General features: G+C 41.6%; 1 protein-coding gene across 11 annotated transcripts in view; it reads left to right on the top strand.

Annotated features, from left to right (window-relative positions):
• The window catches only part of MTRR (5-methyltetrahydrofolate-homocysteine methyltransferase reductase), a 58,704-nt gene extending 32,673 nt beyond the window's left edge, over positions 1-26,031 (top strand). For 7 of the 11 annotated variants that reach the window (XM_036310335.1, XM_036310327.1, XM_036310330.1 and 4 more), the window contains 12 exons: positions 48-426; positions 5,927-6,049; positions 7,589-7,742; positions 8,705-8,793; positions 11,736-11,916; positions 14,909-14,951; positions 15,855-16,041; positions 19,506-19,624; positions 20,683-20,775; positions 20,875-21,057; positions 21,990-24,427; positions 25,606-26,031. In XM_036310335.1, the coding sequence (XP_036166228.1) occupies positions 48-426; positions 5,927-6,049; positions 7,589-7,742; positions 8,705-8,793; positions 11,736-11,916; positions 14,909-14,951; positions 15,855-16,041; positions 19,506-19,624; positions 20,683-20,775; positions 20,875-21,057; positions 21,990-22,134 (1,696 nt within the window). In that variant the 3' untranslated portion in view covers positions 22,135-24,427; positions 25,606-26,031. The remainder of the gene's footprint in view (positions 1-47; positions 427-5,926; positions 6,050-7,588; positions 7,743-8,704; positions 8,794-11,735; positions 11,917-14,908; positions 14,952-15,854; positions 16,042-19,505; positions 19,625-20,682; positions 20,776-20,874; positions 21,058-21,989; positions 24,428-25,605) is intronic. The other 4 variants (XM_036310328.1, XM_036310336.1, XM_036310337.1 and 1 more) reach the window with 4 other exon arrangements.
• Positions 26,032-26,597: the final 566 nt, after the last annotated feature.

Genomic DNA, 26,597 nt, shown 5'->3' with positions numbered 1-26,597 from the left:
AGAACTCAGGCATTTGTTTCTTTTTCCCTTTTTTTACAACAATCCAGTTTAGAACTTGTCGTTGAGCCGTGGATTGATGGGCTCTGGGCTGCCCTCACAAAGCATTTTGTGTCAAGTAAAGGAATAGAAGAGATGAGTGTGGCTCTCACAACAGCATCGACTGTCTCCCAGAAGATGGACCCTGTGAAACCAGAATTAATACACATCGAATCACAAGTTGAACTTCTCAGATTAGATGACTCGGGAAGAAAGGATTCTGAGGTTTTGGAACAAAATGCAGTGAACAGAGATCAATCAAGTGCTTTGATAGCAGAGCTTGAGTCCTCACTTACCCGTTCAATACCCCCACTTTCCCAGGCCTCTCTGAATATTCCTGCTTTACCACCGGAATATTTACAGGTGCATTTGCATGAGTCTCCTGGCCAGGTAAGCAGTCTTGCTTCAAGCTATGTATTATCTTACCATAGATGTGGGTTTTTTGTTTGTTTTGTTTTGTTTTGTTTAATTAGATTACAACAGAATTTAACAATCTGTGGCCTGCTGATCAAACATGACCCACCACCTCTCTCGTGGTTTGTAAATAAAGTTTTATTGGAACACAGCCTATCCATTCACAAGCTCACAGCCACACCCATCCATTCACAAGCCTCTGTGGCTACTCGTGCACTGCAGTGGCAGAGTTGAGTATTTACCTCAGAGGCCTGCCCCCATGCACTGTAGAAGCAGTTGTAGTATTACATTACTTGTGTCTTTGAAGAAGTAAATGGTTAAGAGCTCAGTTTTTCCAATATTTTGGAGAATTGACTTCTTGGTTTCTTATTTTAGATGTGAGTCAGAGAAAGGCAAGTTGTTGTGGTCAGTCAGGATATTATCTCAGCAGCTCATCTTAAAGGAATCCTTTAGAATAAAATCTTTTCCAGTGTGGATTTTGGTATCCTGGATGCTCCATTTTAGGGACTATTATTTTTCTTGATAGTATCTTATAAACTTGTTTTTATCTATAATAAGTCTTTTTATTTGTCTACACTATTTTTTCTATCTACTAAAGAACTTTAAAGTGGTCTGTAAATTTTTGCACTCACATGGAATAATAGCTAACTTCTCCCCATGGCTGCCAGTATATGGTTTCCTGAAATTTCCTACAGTGTGCTTATGGTAAATTTTCAGCGCAACCAGTTTGTTAATGCAGAGCCAAGTCTGCTTTCTTAAGATGCCTGATTGGGCCGAAACCGGTTTGGCTCAGTGGATAGAGCATCAGCCTGCGGACTGAAAGGTCCCAGGTTTGATTCCGGTCAAGGGCATGTACCTGGGTTGTGGGCACATCCCCAGTAGGAGATGTGCAGGAGGCGGCTGATCGATGTTCCTCTCTCATCGATGTTTCTAACTCTCTCTCTCCCTTCCTCTCTGTAAAAAATCAATAAAATATATTTAAAAAAAAAAAAAAGATGCCTGATTGGAGTTCTACACAGGCTTTCTTACTTAAACCACACCCTCAAAGCTGCAAGAGTGATTTGTAGTTCTTTATTTTCTTTTTCTTTTTAATGAAGAAACACTTAGGCATTTGAGAAACAAGTTAAGTACAACTTTCTAATACATTAGAGCTATTTGCAAACATCTGATGTGATAGCATTTTTTAGCATCATATTTTGGGGGTTGGGGGTTATTGATTTCAAAGAGGAAAGGAGAGGGAGAGAGAGACAGAAACATTAATGATGAAAGAGAATCATTGATTGGCTGCCTCCTGCACGCCTCCCACTGGGGATCGGGCCCACAACCCAGGCATGTGCCTTTGACCGGAACCTAACTTGGGACCTTTCAGTCTGCCGGCCGATGCTCTATCCAGTGAGCCAAACCGGCTAGGGCAGCATCATCTATATATATAAAAGCCTAAGTGACCGGACGACTGGTGGTCACGCACTGACCACCAAGGGGCAGATGCTCAACACAGTAGCGGAAACCACAGGCATGGAAACATGAAACAGACTAATGAATCTCAGAGGGAAGGGGGGATGGGGGGGCCGGAAGAGATTAACCAAAGATCTTACATGAATACTAGAGGCCCAGTGCACAGATTCATGCACTGAAACCAGCTCTCAGACATCCCCCAAGGGATCCCAGATTGCGAGAGGGTGCAGGCCAGGCCGAGGGACCCCAGTGGTGCATGAATCCGTGCACTGGGCCTCTAGTATTTTTGTAATGTCTTTCTAAAGCAGTCAGATAAACAAGTGTGTTTTTACATAGATAACTATGGGTTATGGTTTTTTATGCTGCATTATTTTTGTGAATTGTTTAATTAAGTGAATTATAATAAAGTACATTTTAGTCAGATTTGGAACTAAGGAAAGAGGATTTGGCTCTGCTTTAAAAGATTGGCTGCACTGGAAATTTAACCTGAACATGTAGGAAATTTCAGGGACCAAGTAAATATATGCCTTGACTGGTGGGTGCAGAGTGCACTGACATGGTATAGACGCCCCATCTCTACTCTACAAGGATGGAGACGTGACCGTGGCAGTGCGAGCCATGGTTAATCTGACAAATCGCTTCAGTAGGAGGAGGGTCTGCTAAGAGAGTTCCTCTTATGGTAGGTGTCATGAAATAGGCTAGAGTTGTTCATCAGGAATATGGTTAAAAGATTTTTAAATCTCAACTATTTAAGGAAAACTTGTGTAACTCTGCTCCAAGGACACACTTAGAGGGAAAGCGATTGTTAAAGTTTCTCTTATTAAGGCATCCTTTTGGGACCATCACCTAGGGCCGTGGTTGGCAAACCGCGGCTCAAGAGCCACATGCGGCTCTTTGGCCCCTTGAGTGTGGCTCTTCCACAAAATACCACATGCGGGCGCGCATGTACAGTGCGATTGAAACTTCGTGGCCTATGCGCAGAAGTCGGTATTTTGTGGAACAGCTGGTATTTTGTGGAAGAGCCACACTCAAGGGGCCAAAGAGCCGCATGTGGCTTGCGAGCCGCGGTTTGCCGACCACTGACCTAGGGGAATGGGTCAGGGGAGGAGAGGATGTCCCTGTGCCCCACATAATATCTGCGATTCAGGCTGTCAGCCCTGACCCTCTTCCAGCTTTCCATGCAGCCACTTATCCAAAATGAATTCACTACATTTTGTTAAATGTAAGTTTCTACTTTTTAAAATTTACTGGGTGATTTTGGTTAATAAAATCATACAGTTTCAGGAGTGTAGTTCTATAATACATCATTTGCATATTGTACTGTGTGTTCACTATCCCAAATAAAGTCTCCCTCCATCACCAGTTATTTCCCCCTTTACACTCTTTTAACAGCCCCTACCCCCATTTCCCTCTTATCATCACCATACTGTTGTCGGAGTCTATGAGATTTCTTTTCCTTAATCCCTTCACCTTTTTCATCCAGCCTCCAATCCGTTCCCCTCCGATAGGTGTCAGTCTATTCTCTGTATCCATGAGTCTGTCTCCACTTTGTTTACTAGTTTATTTTGTACATTCGATTCCAAATATAAGTGAAATCATGTGGTACTTATCTCTGATGGGCCAGGTCCATCCATGCTATCTCAAAAGATAAAGTTTCCCTTTTTTACAGCCAAGTAATATCGCATTGTATAAATGTACCACAGCTTTTTTTATCTACTCATCTACTGATGGGTAATTAGGCTACTTCTAAATCTTGGCTATTATAAAAAACTAGGGGCCCGGTGCACAAAGATTTGTGCACTGGGGGTGGGTCCCTCAGCCCAACCTGCACCCTCTCCAATCTGGGAGCCCTCAGGGGAGCCCTCTCCAATCCAGGAGTTTGTCTGTCTTTGCAGTCATATGAGCGAATTGCCCGAGACCCAACCCAGTTTGGTTTGTTGCTCACAGAATAATAGAGGCATTTTTTTTTTCTTTGCTTCATTGGTGGAGATTTCCTGGAAGTTTTAAGATATCTTCACTTTAATTTTTCCTAGACACTCTGATTTTACTTATGTCTCTCACCGTTGCTTTCCTTCCATCCCCAACTACAACAGTAACTTGCTCTAGGCTCACTTTGCCCTAGTGCAGGGGTGGGCAAACTTTTTGACTCGAGGGTCCACAATGGGTTCTTAAACTGGACCGGAGGGCCGGAACAAAAGCATGGATGGAGTGTTTGTGTGAACTAATATAAATTCAAAGTAAACATCATTACATAAAAGTGTATGGTCTTTTTTTTTTTTTTTTTTTGTTTTATTCATTTCAAACGGTCCGGATCCAGCCGCGGGCCGTAGTTTGCCCACGGCTGGTCTGGGAGATCTGTCTGCCACCAGAACTACAATTCCCAGCATTCCTGATGCTCCCCATGCTCTGGGCTTCTGCTTTAGGTCCTGGGGCTGCCACCAGAACTACTATTCCCAGAATTCCTGGTGCTCCCCACACTCTTGGTTTTCCCTTCCTGCTCTGTCTCTGTCCCACAGCCTCCCACTCTGCCAAGTCCTCCAAGCCGCCAGCTCTCCCTCTCTGTTCGCTGTCTGGCGGCTTGGGGAGCCAAGATCCCCAAGCCACTCCACTCTCTGCCAGCTCTCCCTCTCTGCTCTCCACCTGGCGGCTTGGGGGAACATGGCTCCCTCGGTTGCTGGGAGCGACTGAAGGAGCCATGTTCCCCCAAGCCTCTGGCTCTCCTGCTCTGTTCTCTGCCCGGCGGCATGGGGGAGCGACCGAGGGAGCCACGTCCCCCCAAGCTGCCAGCTCTCCTGCTCTGCTCTCCGCCCAGTGCCTGTGTATGCAAATTAACCTGCCATCTAGGTTGGGTTAATTTGCATACTCCTGATTAGCTGGTGAGTGTAGCAGAGGGACAGTCCATTTACATGTTTCTCTTTTATTATATTAGGATGCTGCAGTGAATATAGGGGTGCATATATTCTTTTGAATTAATGTTTCTGGTTTCTTCGAATATATTCCCAGAAGTGGAATTTCTGGGTCATAAGGCAATATTCCATTTTTAATTATTTGAGGTAACGCCATACTGTTTTCCACAGTAGCAGCACTAATCTACATTTCCACCAACAGTGTTCAAGGGTTCCCTTTTCTCCACATACTCGCCAGCACTTACTTGTTGATTTATTGATGGTACCCATTCTGGTAGGTATGAGGTGATATCTCATTGTGATTTTAATTTGCACTTTTTTGATGATTAGTGACATTGAGCATCTTTTCATATGTCTATTGGCCATCTGTATGTCCTCTTTGGAGATATGTCAATTAAGGTCCTTTGCCTAATTTTTATTAGATTTGTTGTTGTTGTTTTAATTAGAACTTGGAAACATCAAGTTGGAAAAGGTGTCAAGATGGTACAGAATTGGATTTCTTTATAGTTTCCCAGGATCTGTACTGTCTAATACAAGCACCACTAGCATGTGTGGCCACTTAAATGTAAATTCTTGAAAATTAAACAAAATAAAGAATCCAGTTTCTTAATCACACTAGCCATATTTCCAGTGTTCAGTAGGCACATGGGACTAGCACTCCTTATTGTCTAGTAGGGAACATTCTTGTTATCAAGAAAGCTCTGTTAAACATCATTGCCCACAACTGAGGGTTCTTTTGACCATCCAGACAGACATCTTCCTGTCTTAAACATCTGTCATTTCCTTCAGAATCACCTCCCTAAAATATGCATGCATGCCGTTTCCTTCTGCATAGCTTATTAGGAAGACTATTGGACATTTACATGAGGATGCTAGTATCTGGTATGCATATCTCAGAAATTCTAAAGTCTAACAGACAAGGCACTTAAAGTATAGGTGAGCTTCTCTTCTGAAAGATGGAGGAGCATCTGTGTGTAGTCACTTACCTCAAAGAAGGATACGTAAATAGCCTGGATACTTTATAAGATCCTATAGATCTCACCTAGTCACGAAGTGAAGCAATGGTATTATTGAAAATTGCATTTAGTCATATTTTATCACATTTGTTTCTCAAGGAGGAAAGCCAAGAATCTGTGACTTCAGTGGATCCAGTTTTTCAAGTTCCAGTTTCAAAGGCAGTTCAGCTGACTACAAATGATGCCATAAAAACTACTCTTCTAGTAGAATTGGACATTTCAGTAAGTTGCAGAATTTATTTCTCAGCACAGTTATGTTGTCGAGAAGTGCAGAGAGACTTGTGTGGTGTTCTAGAATGTACACTCAGGAAGAGTGAGTCTGACAGGACACCTGCCTTTTATCCTTAACCCATCATACTTCTTCCCACTCACTCCTGTTTTCTCCTCACTCTGGGAGGGCCTAAAGTGAGCAGTGCCTCTGGAGGGGAATCAGATTGGGAATAGTGTTGCTGCCTTACACATTAAGCCAAGAAAGAATCATGGAATCACAACAGTATTTTCCATATGAGAAGAGCCTGAAAGAAAGCTGATTACCTGAGATCAGCCAGCTAGCTGGAAATAGAGTTCAGACTACACAGTCATAGAAAAGTTCATTTTTCAGTACTAATTCTCATTCCTTTGAGAATCTGAAGAAAAAAAACAATCACTGACCCCCTTTCCAGAGAAATGATTATATAAATATTTTCTGCAGTTTCAGGAAGCAACATGTACTTTATCTCTGAACTCCATCCCCAAGCCCCTCTTCAATGATCCCCCAATCCATTACTCAAGAAACTGATGGATAATCCTGAGACCTCAATACCTGAGTACTTCTTCCAAGTCTTATAACTCAAACCTCTGTTTTGATGAAGGTCCTGGGAAGTGCAGTGGGTTGTGATTTCAGAAAAATTAGGGTGTATCCAGACTTACGTAAATTTAATTGAGTTTCCTAATAGTAAAAAAGAAATACAACAGGCATCAAATTTTTGCTTATTTATTTGTTTTGAAAGTTCTTAATATTCCGTGTTGTTAAATATTCTGTACTCATCAAATAAAACGTTTTCACATGTATAGAATATTTAACAATACGGAATATTAAGAATATTCTGCTGTTCTACACTTTTGTCCTCGTAAAGAGGCAAAGAGTTGGCCAATTGGTGGGTCCAGTCTGTCTCTCTCGCAGGCTAGGGGTGTGAGCCTGTGTGGTCAGAGGCCCCTTGCAGGACCCTGGCCTATGCAATAGACAGGCAGCGGGAAGTGGCTCCTCTCCAGCCCATGTGTGTTCACAGCCAGATGGTATAACATTGTCAAGTAGTGAAGGATAGAATAGTGTTCTCTCCCACTCTATTTCTCCCCAAAGGAAAAGAGTAACAGAAGGAAATTGAAAACTAATACAGACGGCCTGGAATAGTTTCTTTTGTTCATAATGTGTGTGTGTGCCTGTGTATATATGTGTGTATGTTTTCATAGGAGAGTTTTTGCACATGGATTACTAACTTACGGAGGTCCCTTACTCTTTAGAAAATGAGGAAGTTCTTCATTTTTATTCTGTAAATACTCAGTGATATAAAGCAAAATATTGGATAAATGTGGAATTTCATTTTTAAAATAACTCCTGATAGTATGTTCCTTCAGTTTATTGGTCTTGTTAGCTTTTTTACAATTAGAATCATTTTTTTCTACTTTATGTATTAAAATGGTCATTATAATAAAACTATGATTTTGTTGTGCATAACTGAAATCTTTAATTAATTTGAGATTTTTTTGTTGGTTCTTATCTAGAAAACAGATTTTTCCTACCAGCCTGGGGATGCCTTCAACTTGATCTGTCCCAACAGTGACTCTGAGGTACAAAGCCTACTCCAAAGATTGCAGCTCACAGACCAAAGGGAACACCTTGTCCTCTTGAAAATTAAGGCTGACACCAAGAAGAAAGGTATGTCCCTGATCTCTTTCTTCAGGTGTCCTTGGGCCAACAAATCAGAGGTGGCAAATGTAAGTGCACCTCCTCCCGGGCTCCCATTCAGCACCAGAGGGTCAGCCACATGCCAGGCCCTGGCTGGTGTTACAGGATTCTTGACCTTCACATCAGTTACAGAGTGAGATGATGGTGCATTTTATGCTTATTGGACACTTACTGACATTAAAAGGGAATGTAACTGGTCTTAGAGAAGCAGGTTGGTTAGTTGGGCTGATTTGTTGGTTTGCTTTTTGCAATAAACATTATTTTGGGGACCCTTTCCCCCTCCCCACATGGGAGTTTGTTCTGTGGGACTCTTCCTCCTCCCTACGTGGGAGTCTGTACTTATTCTTTAATAAATTTCCACCTTTGCTATAAAAAATAAATAAATAAACATCATTTTGTTTCTAAGATCACATATTAAAATGTCATACAAGAAAAACTTTTTTATTATACGAACCTTTTAAAAAAATTGTTTTCCTATTATGTTTATCATGGCATATTATTTAATATAAATAATTGCTTTTATTCATAATTAAAGGAAGTTATTTTTGTTGTTGTTATTTCTTAGTCTTGAACTTGAGCTCAGTCAATTCTACCATTCTTTTTGAGAATCACACACGATGTTAACGGACCACTGCCACAGTTAGCTTTCTGTTCCTTGGTTTTGGGTAATTTTCTTTCCTTTTTTATTTGGCATACCTAGATTTGGTCGTGATAGCTATTGAATTTGTAATTCTTTTTTTTTTTTTTTTTTGGTAAGGTACGTTTTTCTGCTGTATTTATTTTGGGGAAATTTTTTGACTGAATAAACAATGTCGCAAATCCTACTGTAACACTATAATGTAAGGCATTACTGTTACTTATGTTTTTAGGAATGCAAAACATTTTACTGTTTATTTTCTGTGTCACGAATGCCTTCCTGTCTCCCTGAAAAGGAGCAGCCTTGCCCCAGCATATACCCGAGAGATGTTCTCTCCAGTTCATTCTTACCTGGTGCCTCGAAATACGAGCAGTCCCTAAAAAGGTACTTTTCTTTCTTCTTTGGGAACTGTTTACAAATATGCTTAGCTCTGTGGTTTATTAAATAGACCTGGTAACTGCCCTTTGAAGGCTTAGACAATAGGATCTTCACAGCATGCTTTCAAAATTAATTCCCAAAGGTGTGTAGAATCTTTACAGTTGTCATAGGCAAATATTTTTATATTGTGATTACATTTAAATTTTATGTTTTCTATTGAAACAAGATTTGTTATATAGGGTTTTTTGTTAGTCTTTTACTGGACATTAACTTGATGTAGCACATTAGTGATGAAAGTGACCCTAGATAATGATCTTGTGTTATCCAACTTCACATTGACAGCTTGTCTCTCTAAAAGAGGGCAAGAAACTTAGGAGAGTGTAGTCTCCCCCTCCCCCACCCCACTTGTCACCTAATTAATGTTGTTAAGCTTCCTTTTATGTAAAACTATGGACATATTTATTGTTAAGTCAGAATTCTTCAGGAAGTATTGAAAGGTTTTGGTAGGCTACATTGATATTTAGATGAATTTGGAGATAGAACTGTCCACTAGATGTGTTAGGCCCAGAGCTATATTTTTAAAAAATGTAACAGTTTTCTTCTAACCATTTCCCTCAAATGATGTTAAGGAGTAAAATTTTCCAGCCTGTGCTTTGCCAAACTGGTATGACCAGTGAGCCTAAACAGTGCTGTTATTAGGCTAATGGCGCAGTTTTTATTCTGTTTTATTAATGTGTTTATTGCATTTGTCACCTTTGGGAAGCAAGCTACTCTAGAGAAAGGTTCAATCCTTGACATGATATGAGCAAATTTAGGATTCACTATGCTGAAAGCTTTAGAATTTCATAAAGTATGTAAGCCTTTATATATTTTTTTTTTCTTACTACAAAAGTAATATGCTCATTGTAAACATTCAAGATACAAAAATAGCTAGCTCCGGAAGCAAAAGTCCCTTATAATCAAATCCTCAGAGTTAATGCTTGAATTTTGTTTGTTAAAAAAAAAAATTAGGTCCTATAGTATACATACCATTCTGTAACGTGCGGTTTTTTATCTAAAAAGAAATCAGGAGTTTGTATACCATAACATGGAAAGATTATTAGAGATAAAATAACAGATGACATGGATGCACCATAATTAAATTACTGACTTAATCATGGGCAGTTGGTTCTTTCCAGTTTTTCACTATTAAAAACAAACAAACCAGGTGGCCCTAGTTGGTTTGGCTCAGTGAATAAAGCATCGGCCTACCAACTGAAGGGTCCCAGGTTGGATTCCAGTCAAGGGCACATGTCCGGGTGGCAGGCTCTATCCCCAGTAAGGGGTGTGCAGGAGGCAGCCGATCAATGATTCTCTCTCATCATTAATGTTTCTATCTCTCTCTCCCTCTCCCTTCCTCTCTGAAATCAATAAAAATAGATATATTTTTAAATACCCCGGTGAACATTCTTTCACTATATTCATCTTTGCCACCTGTTTGAAATATTATTTTACACAAATTTTTTGGAGTAGAATTGCTACTTTAAAAATACTTGTATTTTAAATTTTACTAATGTTTGTCAGCTTATTTTCTACAAACAGTGCAGTATATCCTATTTTAGTGCCAATAAAGTTTTTATAATTCTAAAGTGAAAAATAACTTAAAGGATTTACAATTGCCATTGTTTTACTGTAATTTAGGATTTTCATTGATTTGAGAAATTGATGCAAAGTGTTACAGGTAAATGTTATTACCTTACCATAGATTCCTCCAGAGTCTTGGATGTTTATTCATTCTACTGCGTTTCCCGAGTGCTTGTTGTGTGATTGGCATTGTGTCTGGCACTTTGAGAAAGCCATGTGATGTGTTAGTCTCTGGATCATTTAGGCAAGTTCATAACTGAGCCCGTGGAAACCCGTGACCCCACAAGAGCAGCAATCTAGTCTACCCTGTTGAGGGAGTCCAGGACACACGATGTCTGAACCATGGAATAAAAAGTAGCAGCATCCATTAGCATTTCAGATAAGATTTGATGCAAATAACTTGCTGAAGTGCTTTCATCCTAAATAACCTTGAGTAGTAAGAGCTGTGTTTGCCATTGAATGGATAAGCTCGGAATTGTGCGTTGGAATCGTAAGATGTTATTAGCATATTAGGTCTTTTGCCCAAGTGTTTGGACTTTGGCTTGAAGACTTTGTTTTGCTTTATTTGTTCATATTTTCCTCTTTCTACAATGAATCTGAGTGACTGAGTGTCCACATACTGTTCTCACCCTCTGTCTCTTCAGCCTCATGTCCACATTCCTCTGCACCCAGATTGAACTGCACGTGGTCCCGTGCCTTCATGTAGCCATGCCATCTGTTTAGCTTTCTTCACTCCCCTGGTTTCATGTGGCCAGCCTTCAGCTCAGGCTTGCATTCTGTGAAGTCCTAACATCCTGTGTGTGCCCCTTTGGGGGAGGTAGCCTCTTGCACGCTAATTACTCCTTGACTTCTGTTGCTCTCACTAGCTGTGAACCCTTACGGGCTAGGTAGGTGTCATTTTGTCCCAGTGCCTATCACATCAAAAGCACTTAACAGTTGCCAAATAAATGTAGAAGTCTAGGTTGTCATCATCAGCTAAGACAAGAACAGTGTTTCGTACTGAGACAAAATGTTGAGTTATGAGACTTCTTGGTCATTTTTACTCAGATACACCTGACATGTAATTTGAGATCATACTTTTGACTGAGGAGGTCGGTTTAGGACATAAGAAAGGTAAACAAAAATAGAACATAAACGTGGGTTTTCTTAACAGGCTGACAAAGCAAATAAGCAAAGTAAATTGTCTTTTTCTGACCACACTTGTAGTGGCTCTCTCACTTTTCCTTGGATAATCAGGCACATTCCCAGGTAGATGCAGACAGTCTAATAGCCATAATCCCAGAGCACGTGGAAATTTAAGTCTGCTTCCTTTGCTTGGGTCACAGGCATTTCTGCGAGCCCTTGTGGACTGTACCAGTGATGGTGCGGAAAAGCGAAGGCTGCAGGAGCTGTGCAGCCGACAGGGAGCGGCCGATTATAACCGTTTTGTGAGGGATGCCTGTGCCAACTTGTTAGACCTCCTGCTCGCCTTCCCGTCCTGCCAGCCTCCGCTCAGCCTCCTACTCGGTGAGTGGTCACGGTCATTGCCCTGAGCTCCAGGGCAGCTCTTGGTGCTAAAGAACAATGGCTGCTGGCATGTGGCTCTTTGAATTCTATGCGGGACACGTCTGAATGATCTGTGAGCAGGAGGTAAACATCTTACAGTTTGTCTTCCAGGCGCCATGACATCAGAACTGCCTTCTAGAAGTCAGAAAGAATCCCTCTCCCAAGCTTTTTTCTTTCCTTTTTTCTTCTGTTGTCACCATCATTTTCTCTCTTAATATAGCCTCTCTTTTTTATTATTGTCAGTATTATAGACGTCCCCCAAATCTTTTTTGCTCAGCATTCGGTGTATTTTAATTTTACTGTTTTTCAGAAAGCATTTTTCTAAATTTTATCTAAAAACGAGCTTTCTAAGAAAAAAATGATTTAAAAAAATAATGAACATTATATTTAATTGATGGCGGTTGATGAGGTGTGCAGGAAGTGCTTTGTGTGCAGGAAGCAGAAGGAAACATTTTGTGTGCAAGTCCAGATTTAGGGTTCTTTAAGAGCAAAGGGCGGACTCATCATGTCCTCCCAGTACAAGGGGCATTATTTAGGGTGTTTCTAGGTGTTAAGATGGGGGAGACCTGTCACAGAATATTCACATGTAAGTTGGACCTGTTTTTTGTTCATACCGTATATTGGGGTTCTCAAACTCCACAGAAGATTCTCTCTGAGGACCTGGTCCAGGGGAGGAAGGGACTTTCAGTGGAGTCTCGGTGACTCTTATTTCCCTACGCTTAAAATTTTGTCATCTGCTCTCTGTACCTGTAGTGATACTTATAAAATCCCCAAAATTTGCATTTATCTTTGGTGGCAGGAAACGTGTATTGTACTTTTTACTGTTGGGCCAGCAAGGTGCCTTTTGATGCCAGTACATTTAAGGACCCTCTCCTGTACAAGTCAGTCCTGCTTTCTTGTTCCTTACATTTCTTAGTATTTTGATCTCTTTCCTCCTCCTCAAAAGTGTTACCAAATGAGGCTGCTCTTCCCTACTTCTCTGTGTTCACACAAATACTCCCGCCTTTTTATTTGCGTTTTTTAGGCTAATAGAGGGCTTGGGGTAACATTCAGAACACGTGCAGGGAAGTCGTATGACGTCTTGGGAAACTCTCACTCATAGTAAAGTGTGTTTCTTTTTATGGATTTCCAACTACCTTTTAAAACTTTTATATATCATTTATTACACCCTATTAATAAAAGCCTAATATGCTAACTGTCCTGTCAGCCGTTCAACCAATCAAAGCAGAATATGTTAATGATATGCTAAGGCCACTCAACCGCTCGCTATGACGTGCACTGACCACCAAGGGGCAAACAGTTGACCGGTCGACCAGTCGCTAGGATGTGCACTAACCACCAGGGGGCAGATGCTTTGACCAGTAGGTTAGCTTGTTGCTGGGGTCCAGCTGATCAGAACTGAGTGAGATGGGCCAGACACGCCCTGGAGCCCTCCCTCGGTCCCTCCCCAGCTGTCCACCTCCCATATCCCTCCGCAGCCCTGATCATGCACCGGTGGGGTCCCTCGGCCTGGCCTGTGCCCTCTTGCAATCCGGAAGCCCTCCGGGGATGTCAGAGAGCCAGTTTCGGCCCAACCCGGAACGACCGGTTGGTATGATGCACACTGACCACAAGGGATCAGATGCTCAATGCAGGAGCTGCCCCCTGGTGATCAGTGTGCTCCCACAGGGGAAGTGCTGTTCAGCCAGAAGCTGGGCTCGTGGCTGGTGAGTGCAGCTGTGGTGGCAGGAGCCTCTCCCACCTTCTCAGTAGCACTAAAGATGTCCAACTGACTGCTTAGGCCTGCTCCTCACAGGAGAAGGCACAGGTCGGGCTGAGGGACACCAACCCACCAACCCCCCCAACCCCCCGTGCACAAATTTTGTGCACCGGGTCTCTAGTAGTTATATAAAAAATTTGAGCCCTGTATGAAACCTTTTTATATTTCTTAAAACTAAGCCATTTTAGAAAGGTCTTTCCAAATTTTTGCTAAGTTACTATAACAAATATGACACTGAAAATTTTTACTATTACCAATATGACTTTGAAAGTTATTACAAAGATAAAATTGAAAAATTCCAAAGCTTGTTAGCGCGGGATTAGATATTCAAATACTGATTTCTTAACCTTCTTTAAGAGTGCCTATGTATCTTGAAACCACTATGTTTCTGGATAACCTGATTTAAAGTGCCTATCCCACCCTCCCCTTTGTTTGTTTTTTTTACTATCATGTAAATATAAGAAGGAAAAATATTTTAAGCCTCAGTAGTTCCCATAATTTGTAAAATAGTGGTCTTTAATCTTTCTGGGGTCATGATCTTACTTCAAATCTGAAGACTCTGAACACTCCCCTCAGAAAGCTGCACACATACACTCAGAAAATTTAATGGGTTCCTTGACCCTTACCTGCACTCATGGACCCTATTCTGTAACACCCTTTAGTTTTAGAAATCAGCCCTTAGGTAGAAATACTGATTTCAGATTGAGAAAATACAGTAAATCTGGTTTACTTTAGGAATTGGAGAAAAGTATTCAATAGTATTTTATTGTTTCTTTTTTTTTTCCTTTCAATAGTATTTTACATTGTGCATTTACATGTGCTTAAAATATTATTTAAAACTAAAACTTTTTTAAATATATTTTTATTGATTTCAGAGAGGAAGGGAGAGAGAGAGAGAGACAGAAACATCAATGATGAGAGAGAATCACTGACCGGCTGCCTTCCACAGTCCTCCACTGGGGATCAAGCCCACAACTTGGGCATGTGCCCTTGACCGGAATTGAACCTGGGACCCTTCAGTCCTCAGGCTGATGCTCTATCCACTGAACCAAACTGGCTAGGGCTAAAACAAATTATTTTTAATATTCTAAATAAAATAAAAATCAAATGAGAACTTGAATTTTTTTATCCCTTATGTAGCATTTATTTTCAGTAGCTGTGAATTAATGATTGCTTATTTTTCTTTTTTTCTAGAACACCTTCCTAAGCTCCAGCCCAGACCATATTCATGTGCAAGGTACTGATATTTATTAACATGATATATAGTATCTTCCTCCCAAAATGTTATGGAAGTCCAACTTCCAAATCCTTCGCATTTATTCAGTGAAATCTTACCCGATTGTGGTGACAATAGCAGGCATAACGAGGAGTGAAGCTGACCAGTGTCAAGTATCCCATCCTCCCCGAGGTCACAGAGTAGGGGCTCTTCAGTGGGGCCATGCTCCCACTTCTTTAGGTCCTCCTCCTGCCACCGATATTGTGTGCCCAGCGGCCTTCATGGGGCAGTGGATAAGGGTGGGGAGGAGCGGGAAAAGTGTATGAATCTTATCTAGTCTTGAAGGCAAACAGGTTATTAGAAACTTCCCAGAATGTTATCACAAAATGTGGGGGTGGGGGAGGCTTTTAAGTAGCAACAGAATTCTTCTCTCTGAGGAGTCAGAAGGTGCATTCGCGCTCAAGGGAATACAGGGAGGAGCAAAAGTAGGTTTACAGTTGTTCATACGGAAATAATACAATAACTTATCAGTAATAACACAAAAATAATTCTGTTTCTTGTACTCACAACTAAACCTACTTTGCCCCTCCCTGTGTTCTCACTGCAATAAAAAAAGCTTAGGCTCTAACCGGTTTGGCTCAGTGGATAGAGTGTCGGCCTGCGGACTGAAGGGTCCCAGGTTCAATTCCGGTCAAGGGCGTGTACCTTGGTTGTGGGCACATCCCCAGTAGGGGGTATGCAGGAGGCAGCTGATGGAAGTTTCTCTCTCATCAATGTTTCTAACTCTCTATCCCTCTCCCTTCCTCTCTGTAAAAAATCAATAAAATATATTTAAAAAACAAAACAACAACAACAAAAAAAAAACTTAGTTTGGCCTGAATGTTTTAGTCTTAACAGTGTTTAAAAATGTGTGTTTCTTTGCAGCTCAAGTCTGTCTCACCCAGGGAAGCTTCACTTTGTTTTCAACATTGTAGAATTTCTGTCCAACACCACACCCGTGGTTCTGCGGCGAGGCGTGTGCACAGGCTGGCTGGCCACGTTGGTTGAATCAGTTCTTCAGCCGAACAGGCATGCATCCCATGCAGACGGCGGGAAAGCCGTCGCTCCACAGGTGCTAGGAGTGTGCAGTGTTGGCATCATTGAAATGATGTTTTTTGCCTGGTTAGAAAGAACGTGTCGTCTCCCTGCATTATCCATTAGATTATGCCATATTTGAATTTTTAAATCGCTGTTGGAAAACATTGCTTTCACTCCCTGTTAAGTAGTCCATGCATTTCATAAATGTGTAAGCATGAATTTTATATGATACAGTCTTTCTCTTTGCTTGTCATATTCATAGAAGACTTCTGTGAATATTCTTGGTAGATTGGCACAGGATGACTCAGGTGAATATTAAAAACAGCCTCATTTTATGTTTAGGCTGTATCCTGTGTCCCAAATAATTCCTTTTAGGAATAATAATTCCTAAAATAATTCCTCAATTGACAGAGACTGATTTTATGCCCTTCAGTCTGGGTGGTAGGAGTTTCACTTGCCCCTGCCCCTACCTTTTTGTCAGCCATGGTGTGTAGATTCGGAATTAGTACTGTTAGTGAGGAAACTGTGGAGGATCACTTTTAAAACCCATAGAGGAAAATTTTATTTGATTTATTAGAAACAAACTGGACATATTTCTATCTAGATGTAGTGACATCTTTTATATTTTGATATAGCACTCAGCAGAATCTCATTCAAGACCACATGCATAGGCAGCAATTTAAAGTTGTCCCTCCAAGCCCGTAAGGAAGACTGAAATTTAAAAAACAAAACAAAAAAACTTCAGGCTTTATTGTGAAGTCTTCTTTCTCCATGGCATTGAAGAAATGGCTGTGTCATTTGTAGCATTATCTTATGACTGGTGGTTACTACGTTATTGGAGTTGAAAAGGTCACAGCCCTTAGGGAATTAAGACCTCTGGTATATACTTGATAGTGCCTACAAGAAGCCTGCTGGTTGAAATTGCCCTTTAACTTAGTATTTTCTCAGTCTGCTGCCTGAAACAGAGGTGCTTTACTCGTGTGTGTCTGTCTATCTGTCTGTCTCCATCTGTTCCCCTCCTCCCCCCTCCAAACTCCTATATTTATTATGTCACAACAAAATATTGAGAACCTGAGAAAATTCCTTTTTTGAAGAAAAATAGTACTAATGTCAAAGTATTATGTCACTTCATGATCATATAAAAAATAGCTGATAATCTCCAAAGAGTTAAAAAATAAAATATATCGCCGAAACCGGTTTGGCTCAGTGGATAGAGCGTCGGCCTGCGGACTGAAAGGTCCCAGGTTCGATTCCGGTCAAGGGCATGTACCTGGGTTGCGGGCATATCCCCAGTTGGAGATGTGCAGGAGGCAGCTGATCGATGTTTCTCATCGATGTTTCTAACTCTCTATCTCTCTCCCTTCCTCTCTGTAAAAAATCAATAAAATATATTATAAAAATAAATAAATAAATAAAATATATCCATAATGTATCACAAACACTCAGCAGGGGTGCCTTTCCCCTATTCTTTCTTTCCTCCTGCCCTTTTCCCCCTCTGTCTTTCCCTACTTTAAAAGATTTTTATTGACTACCCAGTATGCAGACGCCAGAGGTGCAAGTAGAAAGGATACAATTTAACACTAAGTTTCATGGTGCTTAGTATACCATATGCTATTAGGAAGTGTGGAGAATGTTAAGGGCATGACCCTCCCCCTGCTGGTAGGTGATACAACTGTTCACAGTTATTCCTGCCCACCCGCCCATTAATGTTTAGCCTCCGCCACATCCGAGCAGGACCTGGTGGTGTGGTGTGACTTCTTCCCTCAGTCTTCCCTCTGACGTAAGGACAGGATTGGCCAGGCCAGGCCTGCTCCTTGGGCGAGATCCCAAGTGAAAGAGATCCAGGTAGCAGAGCCTACCTGCAGCCTTTAAAGAGAGCCAGAGTGTGTGGTGCTGTGGACCCTCTGAGACTTACTGCAGCAAGAGCCGGCTGCTGCCCTGATCTCCTCGCAGCACCTAGAACATAGAGAGCAGGCTCTCACTAGCCATCCCTGCCATGCCCATCGTGTCCGCCTTATTTTGTTTTGTGAGACTTAATGACTCATTCTAGGGATATGTGTTTGTTGATTGTCTTTTCCACCCACTAGAATGTGAGTCCCATGAAGATGGATTTGGTTTTGCTCCTTTCTCTATTCCTCATACTTTTCATACTGAGTACCTTCAATAAAATTGTTAAATGAGTCAAATGAATAGACTCATTTGAGGGGTCTTCAAACTACGGCCCGCGGGCCACATGCAAATACAAATATTGTATTTGATCCTGTTTTGGTTTTTTTACTTCAAAATAAGATATGTGCAGTGTGCATAGGAATTTGTTCATAGTATTTTTTTAAACTATAGTCCGGCCCTCCAGCGGTCTGAGGGACAATGAACTGGCCCCCTGTTTAAAAAGTTTGAGGACCCCTGGACTAAGGTGATATTAATTACAGTCTCATTCCAAAATGAGAACAATGATTTGACACAGCTCTGCCAATTCTTCTCTTAAAAAGTAAGTCCTGCCGAAACCGGTTTGGCTCAGTGGATAGAGCGTCGGCCTGCGGACTGAAAGGTCCCAGGTTCGATTCCGGTCAAGGGCATGTACCTGGGTTGCAGGCATATCCCCAGTAGGAGATGTGCAGGAGGCAGCTGATCGATATTTCTCTCTCATCGATGTTTCTAACTCTCTATCTCTCTCCCTTCCTCTCTGTAAAAAATCAATAAAATATATTTAAAAAAAAAAAAAAAAGTAAGTCCTGTCAATGAATTTCATATGATTTTCCTTGAATTCAAGGTTGAAATATATACAGTAAGCTTGGACTATAGAGTGGATTCCTATGTTTTTAACTCTTAGTGTTCACCCAGCATAACTTGGGCATGTGGCAAAGTGAACCTGGAAAGAAGTATATTTACCAACTGATTACCTTGTAAGCACCCCAGCACATGATTTAGAAGAAAAATAGTGAAAAGATTTTATCTGTCTCCATCACTTATTCTTTTAGTTTTGCACAAACACTAGTAACATTGGACCCAGCATACCATAGCACAGTCTCTAAATCTTCAGAGCAGGCTCTTACTTTCCCCTTTAGTTCCTTAATTTTCACTTAAAACTTTTCGCCCCATCTCAATGTTAATGTTGTGTGTGCAAACTTGAAGAGTCATGTCTTCATTGTTTCTGCTTATCTCCAAAATGCATGCAATAGGTTGCATGCTAGGAAACAGATCTTATTCATGGAACTAGAAAAAGATTATATAAGTCATGTTCTACCTCAGAAATATCATGCCTGTCATTTTTAAAATACCATAGATGTGGATGGAAAATAAAAATGTGTAAGACAGGCTTATTTCTCTGTAGTGACAAATATGTTTGTGGTTTCAGTAAGATGTAATGCTGCTGTTTAATTTTATGATGTTTCTTTTAGGGGAATTTGCACTTTCTCCTTTCTTTAGCAAATATCATGTCGGTTATAGGCTTTGTCTAGGTTTTCTTTCATACTTATGACTGTTGGGTTACTGTTGCAGATATCCATCTCTCCTCGCACAGCAAACTCTTTCCACTTGCCGAATGACCCCTCCGTCCCCATCATCATGGTGGGTCCGGGAACTGGCGTAGCGCCCTTCATTGGTTTCCTGCAGCATAGGTAAGCGCTGTCTGGCTGGTGAGCACATGTGGTCCTGGGTGGGAATAGAACGGAGAGCATTTTTGTTTCTCCCTTGGTTTTTAGGATAGTATTGGATTTTGCTTATAAAGTTTTTATTTGAAAAATTTATGATCAAATGTGTGATAGCATAACAATTTGTCACCGTGGGAAAAGTAAAGATGCTGTCTTCTGGAGATTCACTTTGTGCCGGAGCTTCCCTTCTCACCGCAGCACTTTCCTTTTCTCCCTGGGGCACTCGCTGCTGGAGACAACGTTTCCAGTAGAGCTTCATGCTGTGATGCTGTGCAGGCTGTCCCATCTATTAAGTAGATAAAATTGGTGGTGACAGCGCCAATTACACCAGAAGTTTCAAAGTTAAGCCTCAAACATCTATAATATTCAATGGATGATACTAATGGATATAATTTTTTCTGAGAACAGAATTGTTTGAAATAAAATTAATAAAATGTGTTTCTCTCCCCATATGTAAAATAATAAACAGCTTTTATGTACTGTTCCCCAGATACGAGAGTAATGCAATTTGGACATAATCTGGACATAATCTTGCTGTCATTTTACTCTTTACCTTAAGAGAGCGGAAGAGTGATGGCAGACACACTCGGCATGTCTCATTGGTGTGCCCGGCGTTTCTGACACTCCACAACAGAGCATTCTTCCTTCCGAAGCCCTGTGCCGCTTTCCAGTGTATTAACTAAGAGTTCATTTTGTTCATACGATTGACATTAATATTGAATGTAGAAGTCAGTCTAAGTTTCACAATGTGGTGGTTGCATTTTCCGTGTTACTAAGATGTCCTGTAGAGCTCCTAGGTGTCTACAGCTCAGAGACGCTGACTCATTGCAGTGTCTGCTGCAGGGCCGAGGTGCCCTGAGGAGAGTAAAATGTTAAAATGTTAATTCAGTGAGTGAATTTTCAGAGACTTCAAAGGTAGAGTTTACGGACAGTTCTGGGTTGGCTGGTGGAATTTCCTAGCCAGAGAGATTGGTTATATATACATATTCCTTAAGTTAAACATCTCACCTTTCTCTTTCACGTAGAGAGAAACTCCAAGAACAGCATCCAGACGAACACTATGGGGCGATGTGGTTGTTTTTTGGCTGTAGACATCAGGAGAGGGATTACTTATTCAGGTACTCTACAACTCTAGTATTGTCTGCCTCAACCACAGGGGTGCGATTCTCATTGCAGACTTTTCAACTTTAAATCACAAACCTTCCGGTGTATTTCAGAGAAGAGCTCAGACATTTCCATAAGCATGGAATCCTAACTCACCTGAAGGTTTCCTTCTCAAGAGACTCTCCTGCCAGGGAGGAGCAAGCCCCAGTGAAGTATGTGCAGGACAACATCCAGCTTCATAGCAAGCAGCTGGCAAGGCTCCTCCTTCATGAGAACGGTTACATTTACGTGTGTGGGTAAGCAGCCCTCATGCTCAGGTGCCAGGTAGGGGAGGCAGGCAGTGATATTTACTAAAGGAGCAAGGCACCAATCGGATAATAACCCAGACACGGAGGGAGGAGAGATTAGATGCTTAAGTACAGGAAGAGAAATATAAGTTCTGAAATGACTTTAACATATATTTTACTGTAAGGGGCAGGTCAGATTCAGTTTCTGAAGTGCTAGTGTCCTGTCCAACACTTCTTTCATTTAACAAATATTCAAGTGCCTACTGAGTATTTGGCATTGTTCAGATGATGAGAGGTATGAAGATAAATGAGATACACTCCCTGCCACCAGACAGGGCATTCCCTGGGTGGGGAGCAGGTGACCAGATGCCTACAATATAGCAAATGCTCTGCAGGGGACCGCAGGGCATTGGGGAGGGGGCACCTCACTCTTCCTGTAAATGAACAGAGCTGAGACACGTCAAAGCATTGAGAGAAGGGCCAGGCACATGGACGTTCTCAGTAAGTGGGTCTGCCAGTGTGTGTGTGTGTGTGGGTGGGTGGGTGTGCGTGCGCATAGTCACACACACACATATGAAGCCTTAGACCTGTAAAATATCTTATTGCCCTTGGGATGCAAGTGCCACTCTGTGACTTGAGAACTGGGGAGGGAATGAGAGGTGAGCAGAAGACAGATGGGAAGGTTTGGGCCGCTCCCAGGACACGGACATTGAAGGAGAGGGGTGTAAGCTGTGACCAGTGCATGTTAGAATGGTCACTGTGGGAAGGCCTGGTGTTGGGGCAGTGACAGGACTGGGGCTGGGAGACATCTGGGGACTCTTTCTGGAGAAATGGAAGGAGGACTAGAGTGTAGTGATAGAGGCGCCTTAGGTTCATGAATTAAGGAAGATTTGGTAAAAATTCCTGTGTTAAACATTGGTACTATTATTTCTTTTTTCTAGAGATGCTAAGAATATGGCCAGGGATGTAAATGATACCCTTGTGGAAATAATAAGCAAAGAGGTTGGAGTTGATAAACTGGACGCAATGAAAACTTTGGCTACTTTAAAAGAAGAAAAACGCTATCTTCAGGATATATGGTCATAAAATCAGAAAATGAAGAGAGTTACGGGTTTTTTTGGCTGAAAGTACTAAAAGACAACTTCACTGAAGTTTGAGACTTTCGATTTTTAAAATTAAAAAAAAAAATTAACTTTTCTTAGGGAGAGTGGGGAGTGGATCAGTTAATAGAATAACTAACTTCCAGTTCAGTTTTCCTTATCCACCCCTAATCCTCCTTCCCTCTCCAAACCAGCCTGTGGCCTGTAGGCCCCCTGAGCTGAGGCAGCCCTCACTCCTCCCCAGCACCTCCCTCCAGGGGCCACTTCTACATCCTGGGGAACTTCAGAGAGACCTGACCAGATTGCAGGGAGCCTGTATCTGTGCATGTGGTGGTTTCCCATTGTGGAATGTGGGCACCAGAGTCCCCCAGGCAAATAGTTAAATCTGGGAACTCATGTTGCCAGTTTTATAAATAATGTAAAAATAACATCATTCTTATATGAAATGTACCATAAAGAGTATGTGTTAAAATGACACATGTATAGCATATCTGATTATGTTTCTATTACATTATCAAATGTTTATTTTCATTCCCAAAACTATATTTCTGATAACAAATGTTTTAAGGTAATGCTTATAGGGAATTTTTTGTGTGTGATCCTAGAAATGTAAAATATATTTTGAAATTCTACTCTGGCATATGATTTCTTTATCTCAGTTACTTTTTAACATCACTATTCCAGAATTTAGGAAAATTTGCATTCAATTTACAGATGTGAGCAAAAACATATAGTAAAGCTACAACCTCTTTTTCCTCCCTCCCCCCCCACCCCCCCATATCTTTTTATTTCTCCTTTTGGCATGTTTTGTAGTTTTTCCACAGAATTTAACTTACCCCCATGATCACTCAAACTGTATCTTAGGCTTAAAATGTCTACTTAAATTAATGAAAAGAAAAGAAAAAAATGTTTAAATTTTACCATTTTTTTAACATGTTATATCTTCACTATGTTAAAATGCAGAAACTGGAATACAGAATGTCCTGTATATAACTGTCATTCCTTCCTTTTCACTGTTTTTGTTATTTTAAAAAAAAAAATGCTCTTTCTTCATTGTTTAACTTAGTACAGTGCCTCAGAATCTCCGTGGGTGATGGAGGTTGCTGAAGGGTATTTTCAGTATACTGTCAGATATTAATCAAAATTTGAAGAGGAATTGGTCAGGAAGGTTTTGTTGCCTTTAACTTGCAGTTTGGCCACGTGGGTCACAGCATCCCTGGTGAAGCAGTCCGCCAGCTAGGAAAACAAAAAGATCACTCATGGTAGGCATGCGCCTTCCTGAGTCCTCCCATGGGCAGCGTGCACTAGGACCTGTTTTGGGGACTGAAGATACAGCCAGTGTCATCACCACTCCATTTATTGCAAAGCAGACTGCCCAGCATCTTTAAAATCACATTAAATTGAAGAGAAAATGCATAATGGTACTTCTCTATGTATGAATTATATGTTAATTTCTGAGCATTCACCCTTTTAAATTTCAATTTTCAGATACATATAACCAAAACTGATCTTTGTTCAAATATTGCCAAGGACAAGTGCAATACTCATTCACAGAAGGCATCTTTTATCCCTCCCCTTGAGCCCCTTAACTTCACCCCCTACACACACACACACACACACACACACACACACACACAATATATGAGGAACCTGGCTTAAAAGTGCTTGAAAACCTTGTGGGTCTTTATGGCTCAAATTCTATTCACAACACCACCACACTTGGGTCTGGGTTTTCTGAAAAGGCCATACACACTCCTCCACCTCCACATGCAAGAGGAGACCTGTGGGGCTGTGTCAGGAGACAAGGCCTGTCCAGGAAGACAGAGGCTCTTGTCGCTTGTTATATTACCCCGCAGGGGCCTGGGATCTCAGGGGACCGAAAGGCCAGTCCTCAGACAAATGGAAATAATTGCTAAGAGATGGGGGCCAAAACAAGTGAATAGGAACACAAAGCAGAGAAGCTTTGCAAAGGGAGCAAGCGGCAAACTGACGAGGGAGTTGAAGTTCTCCAATTTACCTTAATACTAGATGCAGCTATTTTTTTCAGCTTTTAAAATTTAGCCCCGAGGGCAATGCAGTTGGAAATGACAGCAGGATCCCATAATGTTGACTTTGAACCTCAAATGCAGGAATGACTCAGGACTGGGTTTTGTTATAAATGCCCACATAAACCTCACATTTCCAACAACTGTATTCTTTCCACACCCCCAATCGGTTCTGGACCTGGATGCACAGATTGGGGGCGGGGACCATTCCATGAGATAACGTACATTATCAGTGTGAGTATTCATTGCCAAATGGATTGGGGGATACATATTGTAGGAAATGACATGGGCGGTTGTGTGTCTTGGCTCCTTGGTGTTGCATGACTGGAAAGATTGTGAACGTGCACATTTAGGCTTTTATTTGGAGAGACATGGGACATAAATTTCCAAATCACAGGGCTGGTTAGTGGGCTGTGGCACCAAGTTGGGAAGGGTTACATCCCTCTGAGGCCCTGGTCCTCTTCTGTAGACTCAGTTTCCCTCCTCTGATACACGCTATGATATTTCTCCTTAGTGTGTGGGTTATGCAAGCTTGAGCTAATATAGACAGAAGAGGGGGGAAACTACCAGCAAATATTCTGCTGAGACAAAAGATGCATACTATTGTTTTTGAAATTATAAAGTTCTAGGCAAATGCCTGCATTCTTATTGACAATACGCAGTAAGATGGTTTCCATAGCTTAATGACTATGTTTATTTGATCTTAAGAAAGTCTTTCCTTTAATCATTTTAATATTGGGGGGTTTTTTTTGGTTATGTGATTTTATACAAAAAAGGGGAGTCACTTTCTCTAAGAGATTCTGATATATTTAGGAAAATGGAAACCAGTCATGACTTTTATTTTAGAGAAGAAGAGGGTCCTCATGTCTCAGGCTTTTAAAAAAGAACCATAACATCTACTGTATGCCAGCTCAAGGCACAGGGCCCCGGACATCTAAGTCATTCGTACACACCCAGGGTATCATCAGTACCCTGGCATGAGACAAAGCAAAGGCCAATCTTTGAAAAATACATTTTAACTCGATTTCTCACTGTTACTTTTATTCCCTTATTTGTAGTGAAAATGGCATTATTCTAGACCAGGGGTGGGCAAACTTTTTGACTCGAGGGCCACAATGGGTTCTTAAACTGGACCGGAGGGCCGGAACAAAAGCATGGATGGAGTGTTTGTGTGAACTAATATAAATTCAAAGTAAACATCATTACATAAAAGGGTACGGTCATTTTTTTTTTTTTAGTTTTATTCATTTCAAACGGGCCGGATCCGGCCCGCGGGCCGTAGTTTGCCCACGGCTGTTCTAGACAGAATTAGTAGCTTTCCCCTTTACACCTCAGTAAGATAATAGGGACAGAAAGGTAAGAGTGTTTCTTGTCTATTTAACATGATCTACTTTTAATTCTCATTTTCTAAGTGAAGAATCAGGACAGGGGAGAACAAATCTGTGCACTTCTAAAACGGAGTTTGATCCTGGGCTGCTGAAACACAGGTCTGTCTGCTCGTCGGCCTCTTCATTGTGGGTTTCGTGTGTGACCTGCAAAGAGCACGCATGAGCTCCAGAAGGAACTTCCCTTGAGGCCTGGATTGGTTTTCCTCTGCTGGGGATGGACAGCAGTGACTTTGACACGGAAGAGCTGAGGCAGGAGCAGGTCAGATCACAGGCAAGCACTGTCCAGGGTTCCATGGCTGGACGTGAGCATTTTACCTCAAGCTGGGGATTTCGCCAAGGCTGGTGCTATGGTTTCAACTGGAGGGACAGTGCTGGGCAGCTTCCTCCCATTCAAGGCACTCCTGACCAAAACAGCCATGTGGAAAGATAAAACACAAAGTGAAAACATCAGCACTATAGACTCTGTGTTTTATCATATAACAAGTTTCTAAAACGCCAAGTCATGCAAAAATAAAGATACTTGGGTATTTTTAAAGAAGGGCTTTGTCGCCCCAAATGCAACGGACCTAGTGAATCTGAGGAGCTCTGGGGGTGCTGGGTCAGGCTCAGCGACATGAAGTCACCAAGCTTGGGCATTTCCTTCCTCATTTGCCCATCCACTTTAGGCATCTTCCTGTGCCACAGCTTCTGAAAACGCACTTGGGCCACCTGAACTCTCCTCCTTCAGGAACTTTTCACTAAGCCCACTTAAGTAGATTCTGACTAGAATTGGCATTAATACTGGGGAAATAAAGGGGAGTCCTTGTGTGTGTGAGGGGCAGGCAGAGATTCTAAAGAAGCTGAAGAGGAATGAGCAGTGAGAGGGCGTGAGGGTGTCCTAGGTGTTGAGAAGCCTCGGTTCTTAGCAAGGGTTAGTTCACCATGATCTGGGACAAGCCAGGGGTCTGGCCCCATTGACTTATGGAGTAATGCCCAAGAGAAAGGAGGTAAATGTAGAAAATGGTCAGAGAAGTAGG

The sequence above is a fragment of the Myotis myotis genome, unplaced genomic scaffold (genome assembly GCF_014108235.1).
Source record: "Myotis myotis isolate mMyoMyo1 unplaced genomic scaffold, mMyoMyo1.p scaffold_m19_p_5, whole genome shotgun sequence".
Taxonomy (NCBI): Eukaryota; Metazoa; Chordata; class Mammalia; order Chiroptera; family Vespertilionidae; genus Myotis; species Myotis myotis.
This window is presented reverse-complemented; position numbering and strand designations above follow the sequence as displayed.